The sequence below is a fragment of the Aulonocara stuartgranti genome (assembly GCF_965226115.1).
Source record: "Aulonocara stuartgranti genome assembly, chromosome: 23".
NCBI lineage: Eukaryota > Metazoa > Chordata > Actinopteri > Cichliformes > Cichlidae > Aulonocara > Aulonocara stuartgranti.
In genome coordinates this window covers 39584521-39604776 of record NC_138958.1, presented here as the reverse complement: position 1 = coordinate 39604776, position 20256 = coordinate 39584521, and the positions used below count along the sequence as shown (strand labels likewise).

At 41.5% G+C, this 20256-nt stretch overlaps 1 protein-coding gene across 14 annotated transcripts in view; it reads left to right on the top strand.

The window, feature by feature from the left end:
* LOC309701216 (muscleblind-like protein 2a) overlaps positions 1–20152 on the top strand; it is a 56861-nt gene extending 36709 nt beyond the window's left edge. For 7 of the 14 annotated variants that reach the window (XM_082525310.1, XM_082525308.1, XM_082525305.1 and 4 more), the window contains 8 exons: positions 1217–1381; positions 2154–2357; positions 4545–4805; positions 7827–7880; positions 8314–8464; positions 10139–10174; positions 11190–11284; positions 16283–16414. In XM_082525310.1, the coding sequence (XP_082381436.1) occupies positions 1217–1381; positions 2154–2357; positions 4545–4805; positions 7827–7880; positions 8314–8464; positions 10139–10174; positions 11190–11284; positions 16283–16297 (981 nt within the window). In that variant the 3' untranslated portion in view covers positions 16298–16414. Of the gene's footprint in view, positions 1–1216; positions 1382–2153; positions 2358–4544; positions 4806–7826; positions 7881–8313; positions 8465–10138; positions 10175–11189; positions 11285–16282 lie in introns of all 14 variants that reach the window. The other 7 variants (XM_082525311.1, XM_082525302.1, XM_082525300.1 and 4 more) reach the window with 7 other exon arrangements.
* Positions 20153–20256: the final 104 nt, after the last annotated feature.

The following is a 20256-nucleotide window of genomic DNA, read 5'->3' as shown; positions in this document are numbered from 1 at the left end:
TAATATTTATACATTCCCCACTCAACTTGAAGCTGGCTGTTTCCTTTTTTTGTCTGTCATTGGCATTTTCACAATTCACTGCACTACTCAGCTGGAGTCCCCCTACCCTGTCAAATATAATACACATCATTGCACACGCCAGACCGCCACAGTACATGAGACACATCCTGTGTGTAGCTTTGCCTGGTGGTTTGTTGTCATTTTGTCTGTCTGGGTATGGATGTAGTGTTTGAGAGCAGCGCTTGTGTAATTAAACTCAGTCATAACCGATCATTGCGTGGAAGCTAGGCAGACCTGTCATACTTTCATATAGAGGAGTGATGAGTATGATAATGCTAATCAGGCCACTGTGGTGACGCTCATCTGTGTCATGGAGTTAAAGGGGCATTCGGACAAAGCAGCAGAGCCGTTTGTGCGAGACTGCGCTAAGCTTAGCTCAGTTACCTCTTCTCTCGATCACATTCACCAAGACTTGCCGTGTCATGCCAGATGTGTCATCTCTCCTGTTTTCTCCTTGACCTTTGTCCTCTCTGCTAATTCCAAACAGTCTGTTCTGCCCACATCTTTTCTTCTTCTCTCCTCGCCTTTATGTACCATCTTCCACATAGCTCCAGAGTCCTTTTTCATGCTACCATTCACTTTGTCGCTCCCCCCTGACCTCTCCTCTCCCCTCTCTCTTCCACCCACTCTCGTTGCAGTAAGCACAGCAGCCTGGATCCATATTGGATTAATGTGTTTGCTGTTAGCCTCTGGGTTGACAGTGTAATTGCCTTTATCCACCATGGCCTCTGCAAGCCTACCCCCCCCCCCCCCCCAATCTGCAACGAATACTAGGTAGACAGTGTGTCCATGTTGCAAGCATGACCTTTTAACCTTCCAGTTAAAAACCTAGTAGATCAAATGGTAATCATCTTCCATAGCGTTGTTTCTGCTCAAAAGCACAAACCATCCCCATGAATTTCTGTTTCACACTCTGTATGAATATGTATGCTGCCTTCAAGCACCTGATGTTTTGGAGTCAGTGCCCACGTATCTGCCACATCCTCAGGCAGGCCCACAGCCTAGTCACACTCAGCTTTATCAACAAAAAACTGGCTGCTTTTCTGTTCATGCTGTTGATGAGAGAGTTGAAGTTTTCGGACCATTAACGACTTGTTTTGTCTCCCTCGCCCTCTCGCCTTCCTCTCCCCCATCACATTTGTTTACTTGTGCTCAGGGTCGCTGCACACGAGAGAACTGCAAATACCTCCACCCACCTGCTCACCTGAAGACCCAGCTGGAGATCAACGGGCGAAATAACCTGATCCAGCAGAAGACAGCTGCCGCCATGTTGGCTCAACAAATGCAGTTTATGATCCCCGGCACCACCATGCAACCTGTGGTTAGTGTGAACTCGCTACTGTGGGAATTGATTGTCTCTCTGAGAAAATAGCAGTGAATTCCATTGTCGTGATTAGCATTAAAAAGTTTGGCGTCAAGCAATGCGATTCACTGACTTTATCCAGTCTTTGGTAAGGTACTTTATTGTTATCTAAACTCTCAGATTTGACTGTTTTTAGATTACGTCTCAGGCTTGGAAGATCAGAAATTTTTTCTTCGCTTTTGTAATGCCCTTGTGCAACGTACAAAAAGTCCCCAGCTGTCCTCAGGGAGTTGCTCAGCAGCCAGCCTATACTGTGGTTGCACTGGGTAGCTGCCAGGTGTGACTTTGTTTAACTGCATCAGTTTAGTGCTAGGTGTAACAAAAAAAGAACGTGCATGCTCAGCAAAATCTTCCTGGGATACATAACGGTTAAAAAAAAACAAAAAAAAACTGAACCTCCTCTTGTTTCTACTCTCACACTCCTCTCTCTCTTTTTTTTTCTCAAGCCGATCCCTTTCCCACTCTCTCTCTCTCTACCTGCCACATTCTCTCCCCAGCTGCACCCTCTGTTCATTTGCCTTTGGTGTCTCTTTCCCCCTTACTTCTCTCTTTCTTTCTCATCTCCATACCCTCTTACTGCCTTTCACCCTCCACTTCCCACTGTCCCTGCCTACATCCATCATCTTTCAGTTCAGCATTTTTTTTATCTATCCTTACCATTTTAATTAAGGATGTGAAAAATAGCTACTGAAAGAGCAGTCATAAACATGTCGTTTCTCTCCATCTGCAGCAGACGTTTCCAGTCAGCCAGGGGCTGGGGTCCAGCGCAGGTTTAAGCTACACACCCTACCTGACTCCCATGTCCCACAGCATGGGTCTGGTGCCAACAGACATCCTGCCCAGCACTCCGGTTATCGTCCCCGGCAGCCCGCCCGTCTCCGTGACCGCTGGCTCTTCCTCCAACCAGAAACTTCTGCGTACTGACAAGCTGGAGGTGACCCACCCAATCAGAATTCTCCTGCATGGCACTTAATCATAGTGAATGTACTCTTTGAGGCTGTGAAGTGTAATTAGTGTAGCATCTTACTGTGATTATAAATGAGTATCCTTTATAGTTCAGGAGCTTTTACAGGACCCTCTGTGATGCAGTACTTCCAAAAACATGTCTGCTCTCTCCAAAGATTTTCTTTATACTGGTAAAAAATGCAAACTACTTCCTTTAATTTCCACAAGAGTTTGCAGCGATGAAAATACAGCCATATACAAACTCTCCACTTTGAATTAGCTTTTTTAAATGCGCTACTTGTAGTATAATTTACCTTAGATAATGACCTGAAAGGGTAAGCAAGTTTTTAGCATTCTGTTTTATAAGCAAGTTATAAATGACGTGAATAAATACACTTTGAAGTTGCCTTGGAATGAGTCCAAATAAACAATTCAGGCTCTGAAAAAGTTAAGTGGGAGCAAAACAATTAAATCTCAAATCATGTTTCTTTTATAAAAAAAAAAAAAAAGAGGCTGTGAGATTTGTAACTGCGGTAGCTGTTTTATAACCAGCACGTATCCAGGCTTTGTCTTTCAGGGGGGGATCATTTTTCATGGAAACATCAGTATTAGGCTCCTCTCCTCATAGATCTTTATATCAGCTGTGTCCTTGAACACAACTTAAGGGGTATGATTTTGTTATGCCTTGTAGAAGTAATAAATAAGATGGTGTTATTGAAGATTTTGTAATTGGAATTTTTTCAAGATAAACTGCTACTTGCTAGACAGACGCAGTTCGGCTGGGACGCTTTCAGCAACTTCAGCCATCTCCATCTGCCCCCCTGGCAAACGACGCTGAATGAGAATAGCTCTGTGATTGTGAGGCAGTGGAGTTTTTTTTTTTGTTTTGTTTTTTTACCCCGCTATATTTATAAAGATAAACAATAATCTCCCTAAGACCTAGAGGTGATGTGTAGGTGTGTGCCTGTATGTGTTTTTCTGCAGAGTGCTATCACTTAGCAACTGAATGAAGCAGCCTCTAATGAAACAGTATCCCTCTGAGACACTTACATACTCCCCCACAAAGCCATCGTGCACACGTGTGTGTGTATATGTCTGTGTGTGCCTGTATATGTGTGTGTGTCTCAGTCCTAGAGTGGAAGTCAAAAGCAGATCTCTCCTGTGATTACGCCCAAGCCTCTGAACAGTTGAACACACACACTTAGGTTTTGTTACGTTTTGTTGAGCCCTTTTCACACTGTGTCCAAAACTAATTAAAAGCCTTATTTAAAAAAAACAACAACAAATAACACAAAATTATGTTTTTTCATTTTTCCCTTTTTTAATATTATGTGTATCACATATACGTTTTATTTTGGGGGACGCTGAGAGAAGATTGTTATTGCAGTTATCTTCTTTTTGGAGAGAAGCGCATCACTATGAATAAATCTATATGGCAAATGTTTATACAGTATCTCACAGTGTGCTTTTAATATTCTCCCATATATGTAATATATTATTTATTAACCCGCTGTGCTGCTTCTCACACTCCTTACACTCACATGAACCACTGCAGCCATAATTCATTATGTGTTGGTAATTGTTATTGTTGTTATCATATAGGCGTTGTGTGAAAAAAAGTCTTTTTGCTCTATTATGCAGTATTAAACTTGGAGGATGATTATGCTTGTAAGCATTATCAGTGAGAGCAATGTAAAAAGAGCAAAAGAGCAATCTCTTATTGAACAGAAATGCATGCATTCTGTTGTTTTTGATCATCTGATCAACAGAAATGTAGGTAATATTTGAGTAAATGATGCCCAGCATTAATGGCTTTGACATCTTTTGGGTGTGTCAGAAGCTTTTCTCGACTGGAAAATCCCTGATGTTTCAGGCTTGTCATAGTTAAAACAGTCAGATGACAAAATTTCAAATCCTTAAAGATAAATCTAATAATCTTATCAAGATTTTGATGTCTGCTTGAGTCATCTTGCTTTAAGATGACAAGAAATATAAGGAGCCGCTGCTAGCTAAAGCAATGAGAGCAGCCTTGTTTTGTTTCCTGACATGTACCGAAAGCTAAAGCATTCACTGTTTTGTCTTCTACGTGTGTTTGTTTCCTCTGTGTGCACGTGTCCATGCGTGTCTGTCTGTGTGCGTGTGTGTCCTTGTGTGCGTGTGACTGTCCCGCTTCCAGGTTTGCCGCGAGTTCCAGCGGGGCAACTGCGCTCGCGGCGAGACAGACTGCCGTTTCGCCCACCCGAGCGACAGCCCCATGATCGACACCAGCGACAACACGGTCACCGTGTGCATGGACTACATCAAGAGTCGCTGCTCTCGCGAGAAGTGCAAGTACTTCCACCCCCCCGCCCACCTGCAGGCCAAGATTAAGGCCGCCCAACACCAGGCCAACCAGACAGCTGTGGCTGCGCAAGCTGCTGCCACAGCTGCAGCCATGGTGAGAGTACAGCCCACCTTCTGTGTCTCGTGGCTTCACAGCAGTAGAGCAGGAAAGACACAAACATACTAGTTTCACAAGGTTTCTGCTTGTTTAGTGTTTATAGTGGAAGAGCTTGTAACATTTAGATGGGCTGTTTTATAGCTCTTATATACAGCATACCTGGAACTTTCTAAGAGTTGAGGCTGTGGAAAACTTTTATACTTTTTTCTATTATTTGTGCATCAAATAAATGATGATTGGAAATTTTATGGATAGACATAAGAAGCACAACATAATATATACAGTATATCGCAGTGAAATCAAATTTATTATAGCAGAGGGGAGGTGGTAATAAAACTGCTGTGCCTGGTGCTACCTGCCTTTATACAAATCACATAATGTTTCAGATCAAGAGACCCTTCTGAGTAAAGTTTGTACTAGTTAGACTACATAACACATAGGCCCTCTGAAGGCAAAACATTAATCCAAATCATCTTGACGTACACGAAACCTAAGCACATGTTGCTGACCGTGTCACCTACAGTAACATAAAATGTGGAGCACTGCTTTATTACTGCACAAAACCTACCCACCTCTGCCGGGTTTTTTCTAGTGGACTCCAGTGCACAATTCACCAACAATAGTCATCCCAAAGAGTGGCCTTTGTATAGAATAAAAAGGCTTTAGCGAGACCTAAACAAATCAGTGTAACTCCGCAAGAACAATCTGTTATTATCTCTCTGCAGTCCTCTTTTATTTTCCAATGCCCTTGTTTCGTACAAAGACAATATCCTGGCTCACCCCCTCATCCAACCCCACTGCTCTCAATGATAAGTGCGGTTCTCTGCAGATCAATACAAATTGAATTTGGGACGGATGAGGATGCAGCATCCTACCTCTGCCTTTATTTTGACCAAATATAAATAAATAAATAAATAAAACTTCCCCAACAATGTGAGGAGCAGACAGAATTCAAGTCAGCCAGAGAGACAGTGAGAAGAGTTTGGCATTATGTCTTGGCTGTGCCCCGCCTTTCCCCGGCCTCTGAGCGGCTTCTTTTGAATGATCCTGTGGCTAACTGCACTCGCACACCTTGCACTGCGCCAGTGTGCTCACTGACTTTTTTTCCTCCATGGCATGGGCATGCTTTGTGCGTCGCACACACCTCTCATTGGCTGGCTCCATTGCTGCTTGCTCTCCTTCTTCTTCCTTCATGACTGATCCACAGCGTGGATGATAAGGCAGGCTAGCGTGTGCACATATTAGCAGCTGCATTCAAGCAACAGCAAATTGAAGCATCCATAAATAAGAAAAAAGGCCTTGAGACCCGAAGGCGCTGTAACCTGATGTTGACCTGACTGCGCTGTTTTCTTAAAGGTACCACGAGTTTATATTGCCGGTGCATCCTCTTCACAATCCTTTGCTCATACTCCTCCCGTCTTCCTCCCCAGTTTATCAACTTTATGACCCAATTCCCAAATTGTGCAGTCAGATTCTGCACTAGAGGTGAGGAGGGCTAACCTTAGGACAACGAGTTGTTTAGTCAGCACCTTTAATCCAATTTTCTTTTAGTCCTTTTATTGAAGCAGAGACCCATAAAACCTGTTTTGCTGCACTGCTGTGAATAGGTAATACCATTATCCATAATTCACTTTTTAAAATCTAAAGCAAATAGGATAAAGCGCACAGTAGATAAGGTTACACATTAACTGATGCAGTTACAGTAAAAAGGTCCTCTCACTGAGATTATGTTGTTTTACTGTGCCACATTACGTGTTGCTTGCCATGCTGTGATCTTCTTCCTCATTACAAAGGCGAATGCAGTCATCTTTGCTTTTCATGTCACTTTAATAGAGCATCTTTCATTTTAACTAACCGCAATGTTTAACTCTGTGGTGCATCAGCAATGCATTGTTGCTGTTTAATTGGACATACATACATACTATTAAAAAACCCACATACATGAAGCATAGGCTTGTGCATGGACCCTTAAGTGCTGTGTTCATCACACCCGTGTCATCTTTTTTCTTTTTTTCCCCCTCTCAGCAGTGACATCAAATATCAGGATGTTTTTTAAGAAGTTAGCACAAAAACAATTGATATAAAATGACTTATTTTTACTTTGTTAGATTAGAGGAATTTTAATAAACAGAGCTCCACATTATGTTATTAAACTGTAACGTTGCCTCACCTTCCCGAGTTCATTGATCACACCTAACAACGCCACACACCCTCACAACGCAGATTTAGTTTGAGGATGTGTCTGTAGTTGAATTGACGCTACAGAGAAGGATGTGGTTGTTAAACTATTTTTGTTAGCCTTTGCTAGTAACTGTACTAATTTGTAGTTTTTTGTTTTGTTTTGTTTTTTTAAATTTGCCTTCACAAAGGTATCCAGTTCTTGCTGCTGGTTGTGAGGGCTGTGTCTTTTTTTACCTCACTCACATCCGAGTCTGTTGTGTACATTTTAACGTTTGTCAGCCTCGAACCACCTCACGTCATCAAATAGGTTAGCTTTCTCCAGGAGCGCCTTAATGGTTGTGTGCGTAGGTCTGTAGTGTCTTACTTTGAACACTGCTGAGAACTTCAGCGCAGATCTCACATCAAGTGTCAGATCAATATTCCTAGTCTGAGCCAGTCGTGTTTAGCGTACTACTTTTCTGTTCTTGCTGTTCAGAAGTAGTTAGTTACTAAATGCTTTCCCGGTAGCTTTGGAGTACATTGTAGAATCTTGCTTATTTTTTTAACCAAAGTTTAATTGTAGATGCTTTTTTTTGGCTTTTGTACTAATTCAAAAAGTAGCAATGTTTCTTTAAAGTAAACGAAACAAAACAAATTTTTGTTTATGTGCATGCCTATTGTTTTGTATGTGGTATACTTGCATTCAGATTATTTTTGTTTTTGTTTTTTTCCTTCTCACCTATCCACAATGCAATGCTGTCCCCCATGACGCACCTCTGCTTGCTGTTACCTGTATGTTAATACGCTTGAATCCCATTGGCCCACTGCCATCATGTGCTCGCTGCCTGCTAATTAAAGACTCAGTCGACTGCCAAAGCAATGAAGCGACCCCTCGAGGCAACTGTAGACCTGGTACTTTGACCTTTCACCTTTTGCTTTGCATGTAGCTTCTTTAATTGTACTGTAGCCACTCACAAAATTTAATTTGGCTCTTTTGTTTTTTGTGAAACCCTGTAAAAGACTTTAATGATATAAATACGTATCATTTATGATCACCAGTGGCAAGTCTAGATTGTACTGTACATTTGTTAACTGAACAACTACAATGTAATGTTAAAATAACTCCAGCTATCGCACTTTCTTTAATGTGTTGTTGACGATTGCCCTGCTACGGTGTAGTTTCTCATTGTCCTTGTGATAGTTACAGCAAGTTTCCATTTTTGCCTTCTTGTGCTGTGCATAGACAAATACCAGATTTAGGAAATGTTAGTGTCGACTTGTGTGAGTATACAGTTCAAATCTGCTGTGCTCCTGTTGTGTGTGTGTGTGTGTTGTCGGTGGCTAGGCGTTCCCCCACGGCGTCCTCCAGCCCCTACCAAAGAGACCAGCACTTGAGAAGAGCAACGGAGCGAGCTCCCTGTTCAACCCCAGTGTTTTGCACTACCAGCAGGCGCTGGCCAACGCACAGCTCCAGCAGCCCGCTTTCTTTCCCACAGGTAAGACACACACGCAGCACGCAGATGCAGATAGAAGCAAAGCACTCATAGGTATGCGGAGCACGCACGCACACACAGACGCACAGCTATCCTCCAAACGTGTTGTTGTTTTGGAGCTTCACACGCATAAAAGAGGGGATTCTCAAATGACCGTTTACATCTGTTTAGCCTAATTTTCATCTTTTGGCATGGATTTATTTGAGTGATGCTAATAAAGGCCTTCGCTGTGAGGGTGTGTTTTCAATATTCACTGCGCCATCCCTAAAACTTTGATCTAGTGCCTGCAAATATAAACACATAATTGCTGCCAGGTGGAAGGGCAGTGCGCGCTTTGATCAGAGCAATGAAAGCTATCATATATTACCACCTCAATATGATACACCTGCCAGTCTAATCCCCAAGCATACAAAGGAGCAAAACAAGCCCAACTGTTTCAGCACAAGTGCAATACTAAAATATACAAAATATGGTGATTATTGTTATTTTGGCGATAATTTTATTCCAGTTTTACCAAATTTATTCAGTGATTTTTACCCGCAAATGAACACTCTGTCTGCTTTTCGCACAGAAAATAGCAGTACCTGAAGGGCCCTTGAGTCACTTGCTAAATGAGTTAACTGCAGCTAATATGGTAGCCTGTAGCCACACTCATGACTCATGAGGATAAAACTCCTATCCCTCGCTCTTCTCACTACCTGCCTGCTCTTTTTGTTTCCCTTGGTACGGGATTCCTAATGGTGCTTCATCATCCCTTCCTCTGTGTGTATCTGTGTGTGGGGCGTAGCCTGGCTCACAGTTGCATTTTTTTAATAACCTTTTACATTTCAGATAGGTGGGGTTTCTTCAAAGTTAAGATAAAAAGAAAAGTCTCAGGAGTTGTTTGCCTGTAATATGTATGTGATGGAGGCTTACCTGAGTACAGTAAAAACCCCACGTATCTCCATCTGATCTGGATAGAAGCCTGTGCACATCATTGTACTGATACTGCATGATGCTGCTGTCTGGCACACCTCTTCAGTTTTATTCTTGCCTCTTTTTTTTTTGACCAAAAAGTGCGATTTCTTTGTCTGTTTATTTTTTTGATATGATCATTTAATCATGTGCAGCTATTCAGAAATTCCAAAACAAGAAACATGCAGAACAGCATGTTGTTGTAAGAAGCCTAACATACAATACGAGCAGGCTCAAGTCTTTTTTAAATATTGTGCAGCCTGAAATGACGCATTAATACAATATGTCACCAAAAATGAATATCCTCTGACCTCGGGAAAAACTCCCTGAAAAATGGAAAACTGGACAGACAGACTTACATTAGCGCTGCATTGCACTTTGCTAAACTTGTCCAGATTTTTCCGTACCTAAGTTTGCTTTATGTTAAACTTTGCTGCAGCTGCATATAAACAGTATTCTAACTAATAAATAACTCAACAACTTAATACATCTCTGCTTGCTTTCATAATCAGCCGACATTGCTCCAGTAACAATAGCAACTGAGCTGAGTGAAGTCCTCAAGCCTTTTGGGTTTTTTTTTTCTGTGTGTCTTGTCTAACCTTGTTGTTCTCCTTCCTCTCGATTAACCCATTTATTTCCTCCTCTCTCTCTCCCTCTCTCTCTCTCTCTCCCTCTCTGTTTCCCCCCTTTCTCTCTTTATCTTTCTCTGCATGAACACAACAGGGTCAGTCTTGTGCATGACTCCCGCTAGCAGTCTTGGTAGGTTCTGACCTTCTATTTGCTCTCTCACACACACACTGTCTGATTTAGGTGGGAGTTTTGGGGGATGGAGGGGTGGGGGTGGGGGTATGAGTGGGCACTATCTGCAGCCCCCCTTGCAGGTGAGACAAAAGGACATGATTCGAACACTTGTGAGTTATTATCAAGCTGCCCGTTTTGTTTCACCTGGAAGAGATGTGACTTTTCAGCGCTCGTCTCGCCGCTGACTCACTCTCTTGCTAATGTTTAAAGTGTTAGCGTGGACGCCGCAGACTGATCTGTTCTTAAGCTGTAGGATAGTTTTGTCTGTTTGCTGTGCTGTGTTGATCAGGAAATTTAAATCAGTTTCCCAGAGAAATTACACACAAACCGGAGCATTTGTCGCCGCACAACAGGGGATGGGAATTACCAGAAATTCAGCTGATAACATCAGCAGGTCCAACATTAGCAACAAGGTAAACTAATGACTAGAAATAAGCCCTAACAGCCACTTGGGTTTTTAAGATCTCTCATCTCTGCTGTTTGACTCGTCAGCCCACACGAATTGAAAAGTTCCCATCCCCATGCCATCGATTCATCCTAATTGGTGTCTTGTGCCCTTTAATTTCTCTGGGAAAAACAGCAAACTGATTTTCCACATAAATTTCCTTACTTGTGATTGTAATCAGCTTCTCTCCTCTTGTTTTTTTTTCTCCCATGCTCTCTTTTCCTTTCTTTCTTTCTTCCTGACCTCCTTTGCTTTGCATTGTGAATGGTTGCATGCCATCTGCCGGTGTAACCCTAACGATGGCTTGCTGGCTCTCTGTAACATCCGCCACCATCAACACCAACAACAAAAAATAAACAACAACCCCGTCAACATGCACGCACGCACCCATGCACGCACGCACGCACCACAACTGTTACCACAACTACCATAATGCTCCACCTACCTGTCCATTGCTACCACCTCCTTCCCTCTTACCCCCATTCCTCCTCTTCCTCCCCTCTTCCCTTTCCCACCCTCAAAACAAAGTCCCAATGATGTACAGTGCTACGCCTGCTACTGTCTCTGCAGCAACAACTCCTGCCACAAGTGTCCCCTACGCAGCAACAGCACCAGCCAATCAGGTTTGCTCCTTTTAAAGCTTTCTTTCATCAGTCCCCGGAGCTCTGAATAAGTACTGGGCTGCGATAACCTTAACCCACACCTAGCCCATCCCCATCTGTCCATCGGTGCACCTGCACAGAGCACGCTCACACTGGCATGAAAGCCTGTGAGTGGGTGTTTTCTAGACAATTTAAAGCAAAAAGCAGTGTACCTCTTATAAATCACAGCCCGCATTAGGCAAACCCGATAAGCACTTCTTCAGAGCTCCCACATTTGCAAGTAGTAGTTGTGTTGTGTTGCACTACTTCCTGATTTTTGTTTTTTTTTGCATGTTCTGTTTGTTTTTTGTTTTTTGTTTTTTGTTTGTTTTTTAAAATTAGTTTTATTTTCCACTTTTCTTGTTGTTGTCGTCAAATAAGCCTCTCCATCTGCAGTAGGGGCCTCATCTGTACTGCTTGTGTTCTCTGCAAACACACACGTTCAAGCAAATACACACAGACGATTTCCGCAGCACCTAACAGCCGGTTCGTAACAGCAGCTATGTTGGATCTATTCCTGTTTTCCACTCCTCTCGGCTTCACCTTTTTACCTTTTCCTGGTTGCAGGATAAAAGGGAGAATAAATCATGTGAGGCAACAGTTCTAGGCTACACTTGTCAGGGTGAGAGACGCAGGAAAAAAAAAAAAGAAGATCACAGAAGCTGTCTAAAAATGGCCCCTGATCGGCGGCTCTCCTGTTGCCACGTGTCAAGCAAGAGCCAGGGAAGCAAGGCCAGTTTTTTGAATGCCAGAGTGACGCATGTGTGCCCCATTTTAAACCTGGAAATTTCAGCACAATGCCTCATGCAGCTGGCAATCATTTACTGGTAGTTCTGTATAGAGGTACGCTGAGGACACACGGGCGAGCACATGAAAAATATTTCCACCACACGGCATGTGTGTCTTAATTGAATTTAGGAAAACATTCAACATGACAACACGACGAAAGACGCAAATAAATGCGTAAAATTATCTCACTTATTATAATAGCAGTGCCTACTACTATACCAAGGACCAATATAATCCTTCCCCACCTCTTTTTCAGACTCTGCTCCTCCATATTTTTCTTTTTTTGTACTTTTGCTTACTATCTCAATGTGAAAAAAAACCCTTACATTTCCTTGAAATTAAACATTTTCATGATGCCTATAAAAGTGATATCTAACATCAAGATTAGAGCTCTCACCGTAAGAAATGACTGCTCACATTTCAAATTAAAAAAAGGAACATAAATGCTTTCTCCAAGATCCCCTTTCCATCATTAACCACGGGTCTGGTCCCACCACTTGTGCGCTTTATTGCCCCTCATAGGCCAGCAGCGTGTGCACTTCCTGTGAGTCACCGACTCTTCCTGTAATTGGCATGCAGCAGCAGTAGCAGCAGGAAGCAGAGCTGCTCTTTAAAGATGCATGTGGGACAAGGAGCCGGAGAAACACTGACGTCAGCCTTTGCTCTCTGTCTCCGTGTGTCCCCCCCCCCCCACTTACACTCCACCCCCTACCCGACTCTTTCTCTCACCTCCTCTCCAGCCCATATAAAGATCCCTCCAGCTAATGCCAGGTATGAGCAGGGCCTCGGACACAGTTAGCCCTTGTAATCACCAGCTGTGCTGCATTCAGTGCAGTCATAAAAATCATATGGCTTTTCCGAATACACACCCAGGCATTTTCTGAGGGTACGGGGCTGCCGACGTCACTCTGTCCTAAACAGTGGCGCATTTGTCCCGATACTAGCGGCCTGCCGTCAGCTTTTTAGCTTTGATTATTATATTGGTTCTTTAACATAAATCCTGGGCCGAGACAGTTTGAGCCGAACTCGATAATTAATTGGGCGTCGTGTTCAGCCGAGGAAATCTGTGTCTAAAGGGTATTACACACCCCTGTGACGCCAGGATGCTGACACTCGTTAAGACCTCAGGAGTCTGGTCGATTCATGACCTTCTGAACTATTCATGCGACGCACATCGTTGCATGTCCTTGCACATATTAAGCATGTCCTAATGCTGCCGGGGTCTCCAGTTGTGAAGTGCTACATATTACTGGAGATTGTGAAGTTGCAGCACCCTCTGCTGTCGCTGTGCTGCAGTCGACTCAGACTTGCAGCCTAGAGGGGATCGCTTTGGCTGCTGGACTGATGGGAAGATTATGCTCAAGTAGAATTTCACATTGTTATGTCGAGGAGCTCTTCAGCTGGAGCATAAGAGTTGGATGCTTCACCTTGCTGTAGAGGGAACCTGCTTTAATTCTTATCACTTAATTAATATTTCATCTTATGAAATTTGCAAACTAGGTCACTGTGATACCGTGCAGTTCTTATAATTAGCTGATATTAACGCGTAAAAAAGGAAGTACAGCAGTTGAAATGTCCGCTGTGATTTTGCAGCACGTCATCTTCGTCTGCTGTCTCTCTGACTCGTTCTGGGCTGAAACACGCTGCTGGTATCACTGCACCAAATCAAAGGCAAACAGGACCTGCAAACAGTTCTTGGCATTAGTTTGTAGCGTCCTATCTGTTAAATCCCACCCATCTGGCAGCCCAATTTTTTCCCCCTAATTTCCACACTGCACTGCCTTCTCTCTCGACCTGTGCACATCACACGCTCTCTCCCACTGTGGTGACCTCCTGTGATGTGTGGTGTGACCAGCGGCTTCTGTCCTTTGCTGGCCGTCCATTGTCTATTAACAAGCGTCATGTGGCTTTGTTCTGCGTTGGCTTGCTGCCAGTGGCGCCCACATGATGGCAGCCAGCATCTCTCCTACCTGTCAGCCCCCCCTTATAGACAGTCTCACACTGTCTCGCTTTCTCTTTGTTGTGTGGCGGTTTAGGCTTAATCTCTTAAAGAGAGAATACAAACCGAGGTTACCAGACGAGGGTTAAATGCTATTTGCAAATAGTTAGAAGCTTGGTTCTTATCTGCATGAAACACCAAGCTGGTGATGTTGCCACAGCTCATCAGTAAGACAGATATAAGATAACCTTTATTAGTCCCACACGTGGGAAATTTGTTATATGTATTATTCACTGTAAATATGTATTATTCACTGGCAAATACTTATCTGTGCTCATCTGACCTTTCTCACACATTGTTGTTGTGGTAAACACCTCCTACCTGTTGCTTTGGTGCCAGTCTGCTTCAGAGAAATGATTATGCACAATATGCCACATGGACTGAATCTAAAAGGAAAAGTTTCACAGTTCGTCACAGCCTCCTCTTGAGCACATATGAGGAGCTGTAAAGCAGCTGTACTAATTTAACGCTAACCAGCTCAGCTAATGATTTGAAACAGTGCAAATAACACCCTGAGATAAGTTTGAGTTGTTCCTACTTCAACACCTCCACACCTGGCTGTTTTTTAAAATTAAAAAAAATATATTGTTATAGTTATTGCATTATTGTAAAGGAGGCTTTAGAAACTGTCAGACTAACAAGGACTTTGTTTAATCAGACAAAAGGCAGATTTGATCCAGATCTAGATTTATATTTGACATTAAATTGATCATAAATGTCACAATATAAAATGCATTTATGGGTAATGGAATCATATTTCTATTAGGTCTGAATTTTGCAGAGATAACAAAGATCCATAATGTTACATCATCCATGTTTATCATATTAAAATACTACTGTGTCATGCAAGCACAGCTGAGACTTTGCAGGTTTTGTCTATAGTCTCAAAATCTCCTTTAAAAAATGAGCTTTTTTTCTGAAGCTCAATAAAGATATGCCAGTAACAGCTGAATAATCTGGATGTAGCAGGTACCATTTACCAGTACCATTTAATGAAGATGCCAGTTGAGGACCTTTTCTATCTGTTGTGGTAACAGCAAGGGCCCGCAGGCAGCAGGTGCTGTATGAAATCTTCAGCTCGAACAGCTGTCATTTATTAGAACCAAAATAAAATGATTAGAGATGCACCAATTGCTATTTTTTAAGGATTCCAACAACGTCAATGACAACACATTCAAACAAAAATCAACTTCGCTTCAATGCAGAATATTATTTTCATAATAAATTAGTTGTTAGACTTTACAATTAAATAGCCTTCTCTGTGTGAAACTAACGAAAATGAAGTGCTTTTCTCCTGGAAGGGAGAAAACGCTGAAAATGAGTTTTACACACATATTTATCTGATGTACGATACTTATACAAAAACAAAAGCAGGTGCAGCAGAATTATCGAAGAAAATAAAGTTCAGGTACTACATTTTTCAGTGTGTTAAAAGCTGCTAAGTAACAGGACGTCGACACTTTTCTGTTTTTCACTCATCTTCATATTTTTCCACTTATCTGCTTTGATCCTTTGCTCATACCGAGGCTGCTGGCTTGTGGCTAGCTCGAAACTCCGAACAGCTTTAGCTTTAACCACTTTTTCTTTGTTAGCTTCTTTAAAATGTTTGACTAGGTGACGGGGATTTAAGTGTCTTATTAGGTTTGTTGTTAGGAATGCTAGAAAGCCACAGAGGGTGATGCTCAGATTTATTGCTTCTTTACTTGGCACATTTTGCATTAGATAGCAACATGCTCCACTTGAATACAGGGTTGCTTGTAGCTGGATATGGGGCTCTGTGTATTTATACAGTAATAGGGAGAAAACCCTAACAATCAAACAACCCCTACAAGCAAACACTTGGCGACAGTGGGAAAGAAAAACTCAATTTTAACAGGAAGAAACCTCGGGCAGAAACAGGCTCAGAGCAGGTCAGCTGTCTGACAGGTTGGGGGTGAGAGGAGGAAGATTGTGTTTTACAATATTTCTAATCAATTTTATGTAATCTTAGAAATAAACAAAGTTGATTTTCTTCCAAAAACATGGCCACATTTTTTTAGGCGTAGTGCTAGTCTTTTGATTTATAAAGAATTTCCAAAGCTTTTAAACACAATAGTGTGTGCAGATAAAGTTGTATTTCTGTCTTATAGGTAAACTGAAACGCTCTCTCTCTTTTTTTCTTTGTCGTTGCTTTCTCTGTCTCTGTCTTGCAGATTATCCTGAAGTAAGAGTCAGGAAGGGAACGGAGTGTCAAGAAGCTGCACTAGGAAACCCAAAACATCCCCTCTGTAAATACTACCTAACCTCTCCCATAGAGGTCCAGCAACCTGCATGCTAAGAGTGTAACACTTCAATTTAACCATAAGAACTGCAGTACCGGTGTAACACACACACACACACACACACACACAGGAAAAAATAAAAAGATATATACTGTATGTATTGCTAGAAAAAAAAACTATTAACAATGAAAAATCAAAAAATATTCTTATGTATAGTACATACATAGCAGACGCACTATAGAGGTCATTTTAACAACTGTTCTCTCAGAATACCGTGGATCTCCTCTTCTTGCATATTTATTCTAAAAACCAACCTGCACAATATTCATCCCTTTGGTTAGTCAAGAAAAACACAGATGTTTGATTTGCACTATATGAAAGTATAGTGTTTAATGTTGAAGACAAGGAAGAGTCACAGAGACCCCATGCACAACACACCTACGCACGCGATGCTTTCACGAGGGTTTTTCGTCTTGCGGTCGTTGCTTTTCTCTCTGCAAAAGTTGAATGTCCTCGGGGCAGCCAGGCTCATGAGCTCTTCGTGTGATTGTCCCTGCGAGGGTTCCTGCGCGACCCTCATCTGCCACCCGATGCTGTTAAGATGCCATGATGAAGCTCCTCCCTCCCTTCCCTCTGCCAACTTTTCATCTCTGGAAACATCTTGCCAAAGTTGAGGCTTGGAAGAGGTCACTTTTTTTTTTCTTTTGCCATTGCCCACACTGCAAATAGGACCCACTCGCCATCTTTTTTAGTTGCGTTGCTGGGTTCAGATCTTTGATAGATTGTGCATGCAGTCGTGACAGGAGAAGTCGGAAGATAGTCGTGGCCATTACCGAAAAAGCCTGAAGGCTGGGGTGTGTGCCAAGGGCTCAGCAAAGCGCGAGGGTTTGTTCCAGACATGCCAAGCCTTGTGCGTGTGTGTGCGTGCGTGTGCGTGCGTGTGCATGTGTGCGTGTGTGTTAGAGACTGATGGTCTGCCGGCAGACTGGGACTTAAAGTGGGATCTGGCACATGATGGTGACACCAAGCCTGGTAGGAGAGCTTTTTACCTGGAGGAGGGTGAAGGATTTAAGTGCTAAGACTAAACAATTAAAAAAAACAAAAACAAAAAAAAAACGGTGCATTCGACGACACTCGTCAAGCAAACAGATGACTTGAACTTCAACTGGAGGGCTATCTGTGACCGTCGGTTGTTCTGTCCAACCCTACTATCACCGATAATCCTGTTCCATTTTAGAAAACTGTAGAAGTGCCTAAAAAAATTACTCATCAACAACACTTGCATCCAGAGTGTATCACTAAAAAGTCACAGACACAACACACTGGGCTGTCGAGAGCTACAAGGACTCTTTGGGGAAAAGACATCACACTTTTTGGCGTCCCTGGAGGAGATTTCCAGCTAAGCGCTCATTAACATCACAAGTGACTTTACTGAAAAAGAAACGTAAGAAACGACAAATCAAAAATAGCTTTGTAGAATGTTTGGTGACTTTCACAGTGTACCATTGTTTCTTACCATGGTTCTGAATAGTTTACATGAGGAACGTGAGTGAGACAAACATGTATTGTAAACTGTGTAATGTATGTAAAGTGTCTCTTATTTTGAGAGTTTATATTCATGGTTCTAGAAATGTATTCAAAGTTATTTAAGAGTTTGTGTTGTGTCTACTATCAAAGTATGTTTGAACCTCCCCCCCTCTCTAAAAAAAATCCCTCCACCTCCTGGAACAATCATTTGTTTTTGTTTTTTTAGAGCATAAAATGTTCTTTGGTCATTTTACACCAACATTTTTTTCTTTTTCTTTTTTTGTATTTTGACGACTAGCGGTGTGTTTTAACTCATTATACTAAATTTTATTTGACATTCTTCAAAATTCGGATGTAATTTCATGGTGCTTGATTAACATCGACAATCCACAATCATGCTTTTTTTTGAGTTTCATTCACTTTGAATGTCCTCACACACGTTCTGATCTGTGTGTAATATTTGTGGAAGGTGGTTTAAAAAAAAAAAATTTCTATTTTGTTGTAATTTATCTTATGTTACTCTTGGTCAAAATTTTAGTCAGAAAAAGAAAACACAATGTTGTAAACTATTCTATTTTGAAATGAATGTAATTTATTGAGCTGTGCTACGTTCTGCACGGTTGGTCATTTCAAGGTCTAACCCGTAGGGGGCCGGCGAATGAGAAGTTGCGCACGTCTTGAGTGGGAGGGGTTTAAACGTCGACCCGCCCTCAGCCCTCCCCTCGATGGAAAGCTACTGGACCTTTCTTGCCTTCTCATCCATAGAAACGATCACGGTGTTGCAGTAATGAGCATAGTTATAGAGTTGCTTGTGTTGTTGGGAAAAAAAATGTTTATTGTATAGATGACATTTTACCAAAAAAAGCAAAGAAAATTTCAAAAAAGATGTACTTTTCACTCTAGTATAATAGTATTTCATAACATAACTTGTTGCAGTGGCAACCAGATGTTGCAATTACTAAAGTTGGGTATTTTTGTAAATGACATTGTTAAGTTGGTTTTTGTTTCTGTTTTTTTTTCTTTGCTAGAACACTGTACAAGGTAGATTGTAAAGAAGATATGAACATTTCTTATTCTTCTCTGAGATTATGACAGTGACCTAATATTTTCATTAGTAAGTAACAGCCTCTATAGTGCTGTGACTGTAACACTTAGAGATATAAAATTCATCGATGTTACATAGATTACATATAAATATATATAAAATATATATATATATATAAATATAAGAACTAAATAATCTATAAATTAATAAGATGTTCAACTTTCCCCCTGACAAAGGACCTCTAGGTTCCACACAGATACATTTTATTCGAGGCTTATGTATCACTAGTCTTTAGGATTGCACTTTCATATTGTTTATTGATCTGTTCTGTTTTTCACTTCCTTCAAGGGTAAATCTGTTCATCAGTAAATGGCAGATATTACCAGTAAATGACTTCAATTCAACACGTTGCATGAGAGAAAACAATCTTTTCTTTTCTTACTAAATTATAACGTACTGAATGTTTCTAGTGAATAAAAAAAAATGTCTGTACACAAAATGTCCTTATTTGGTGCCCCCTGTGTATGGACTTTCTCTTGAAATGTTTTTTTTTTTTATTGTGTTGGCAATGATTGACTGATGGTAACAGCACTTTCTGAGCAGTTGGCCGACTGAGCAGACTCAACTTATCCAAACACTTTGCCTTATCTTGAGTCCATCGTACTTAAGGTTTTATGTTTTAAAGAGCTCTTATGAAATTTATTAAACAGACCTAAGTGGGTCTCTCTCTTTCTCTTCTCAAATCCCTTCAGAGTTTCATTTGAACTATGAATCTTTATATCGGAAATCATTTTTTTAAGGTTCTAACGTATGCGTCACAAGGCCAAAAGTGAGAGGAGACTGCAGCAGAGCAAACAGTCACCGATCTTTACTTCCTGTCTCCCAAATCTGTGAGTGAAATCGTTTGGGTCCCATTGCCTTACAATGGAACATGCAATTCACAGCTTTAGCCAGCAGAGGACACTATACCAGAGACTGAAGGTTAAGAAGTGTGGCTGCCTGTGTCATCATTGTTGCAGTGTACCTCACCAACAAAGTCAAGACATGAAAACCAATTGACAAGAAGACCCACGTCAGATTTCTAGTTTCAGTGTAAACATTTTTAAATGTTTTGGTTTTTTTTGCATATATTTTGTGCTACTTTATGTTTCTATAGTCAAATGTTTCTTTGGTTCCAGCAAGATAGTGTAAAATCTATTGAAAGAAAGAAATAAAGAAAATTAAAGTAATGATTTTTGCTTTGGATCTCGTTTGTGTCACACTCTCTCTTCAGTAACCCACAGAGATGTTTGCTCTAAGTAGTAACAGTACTGTAGCTCTGTCTACTGCAGTG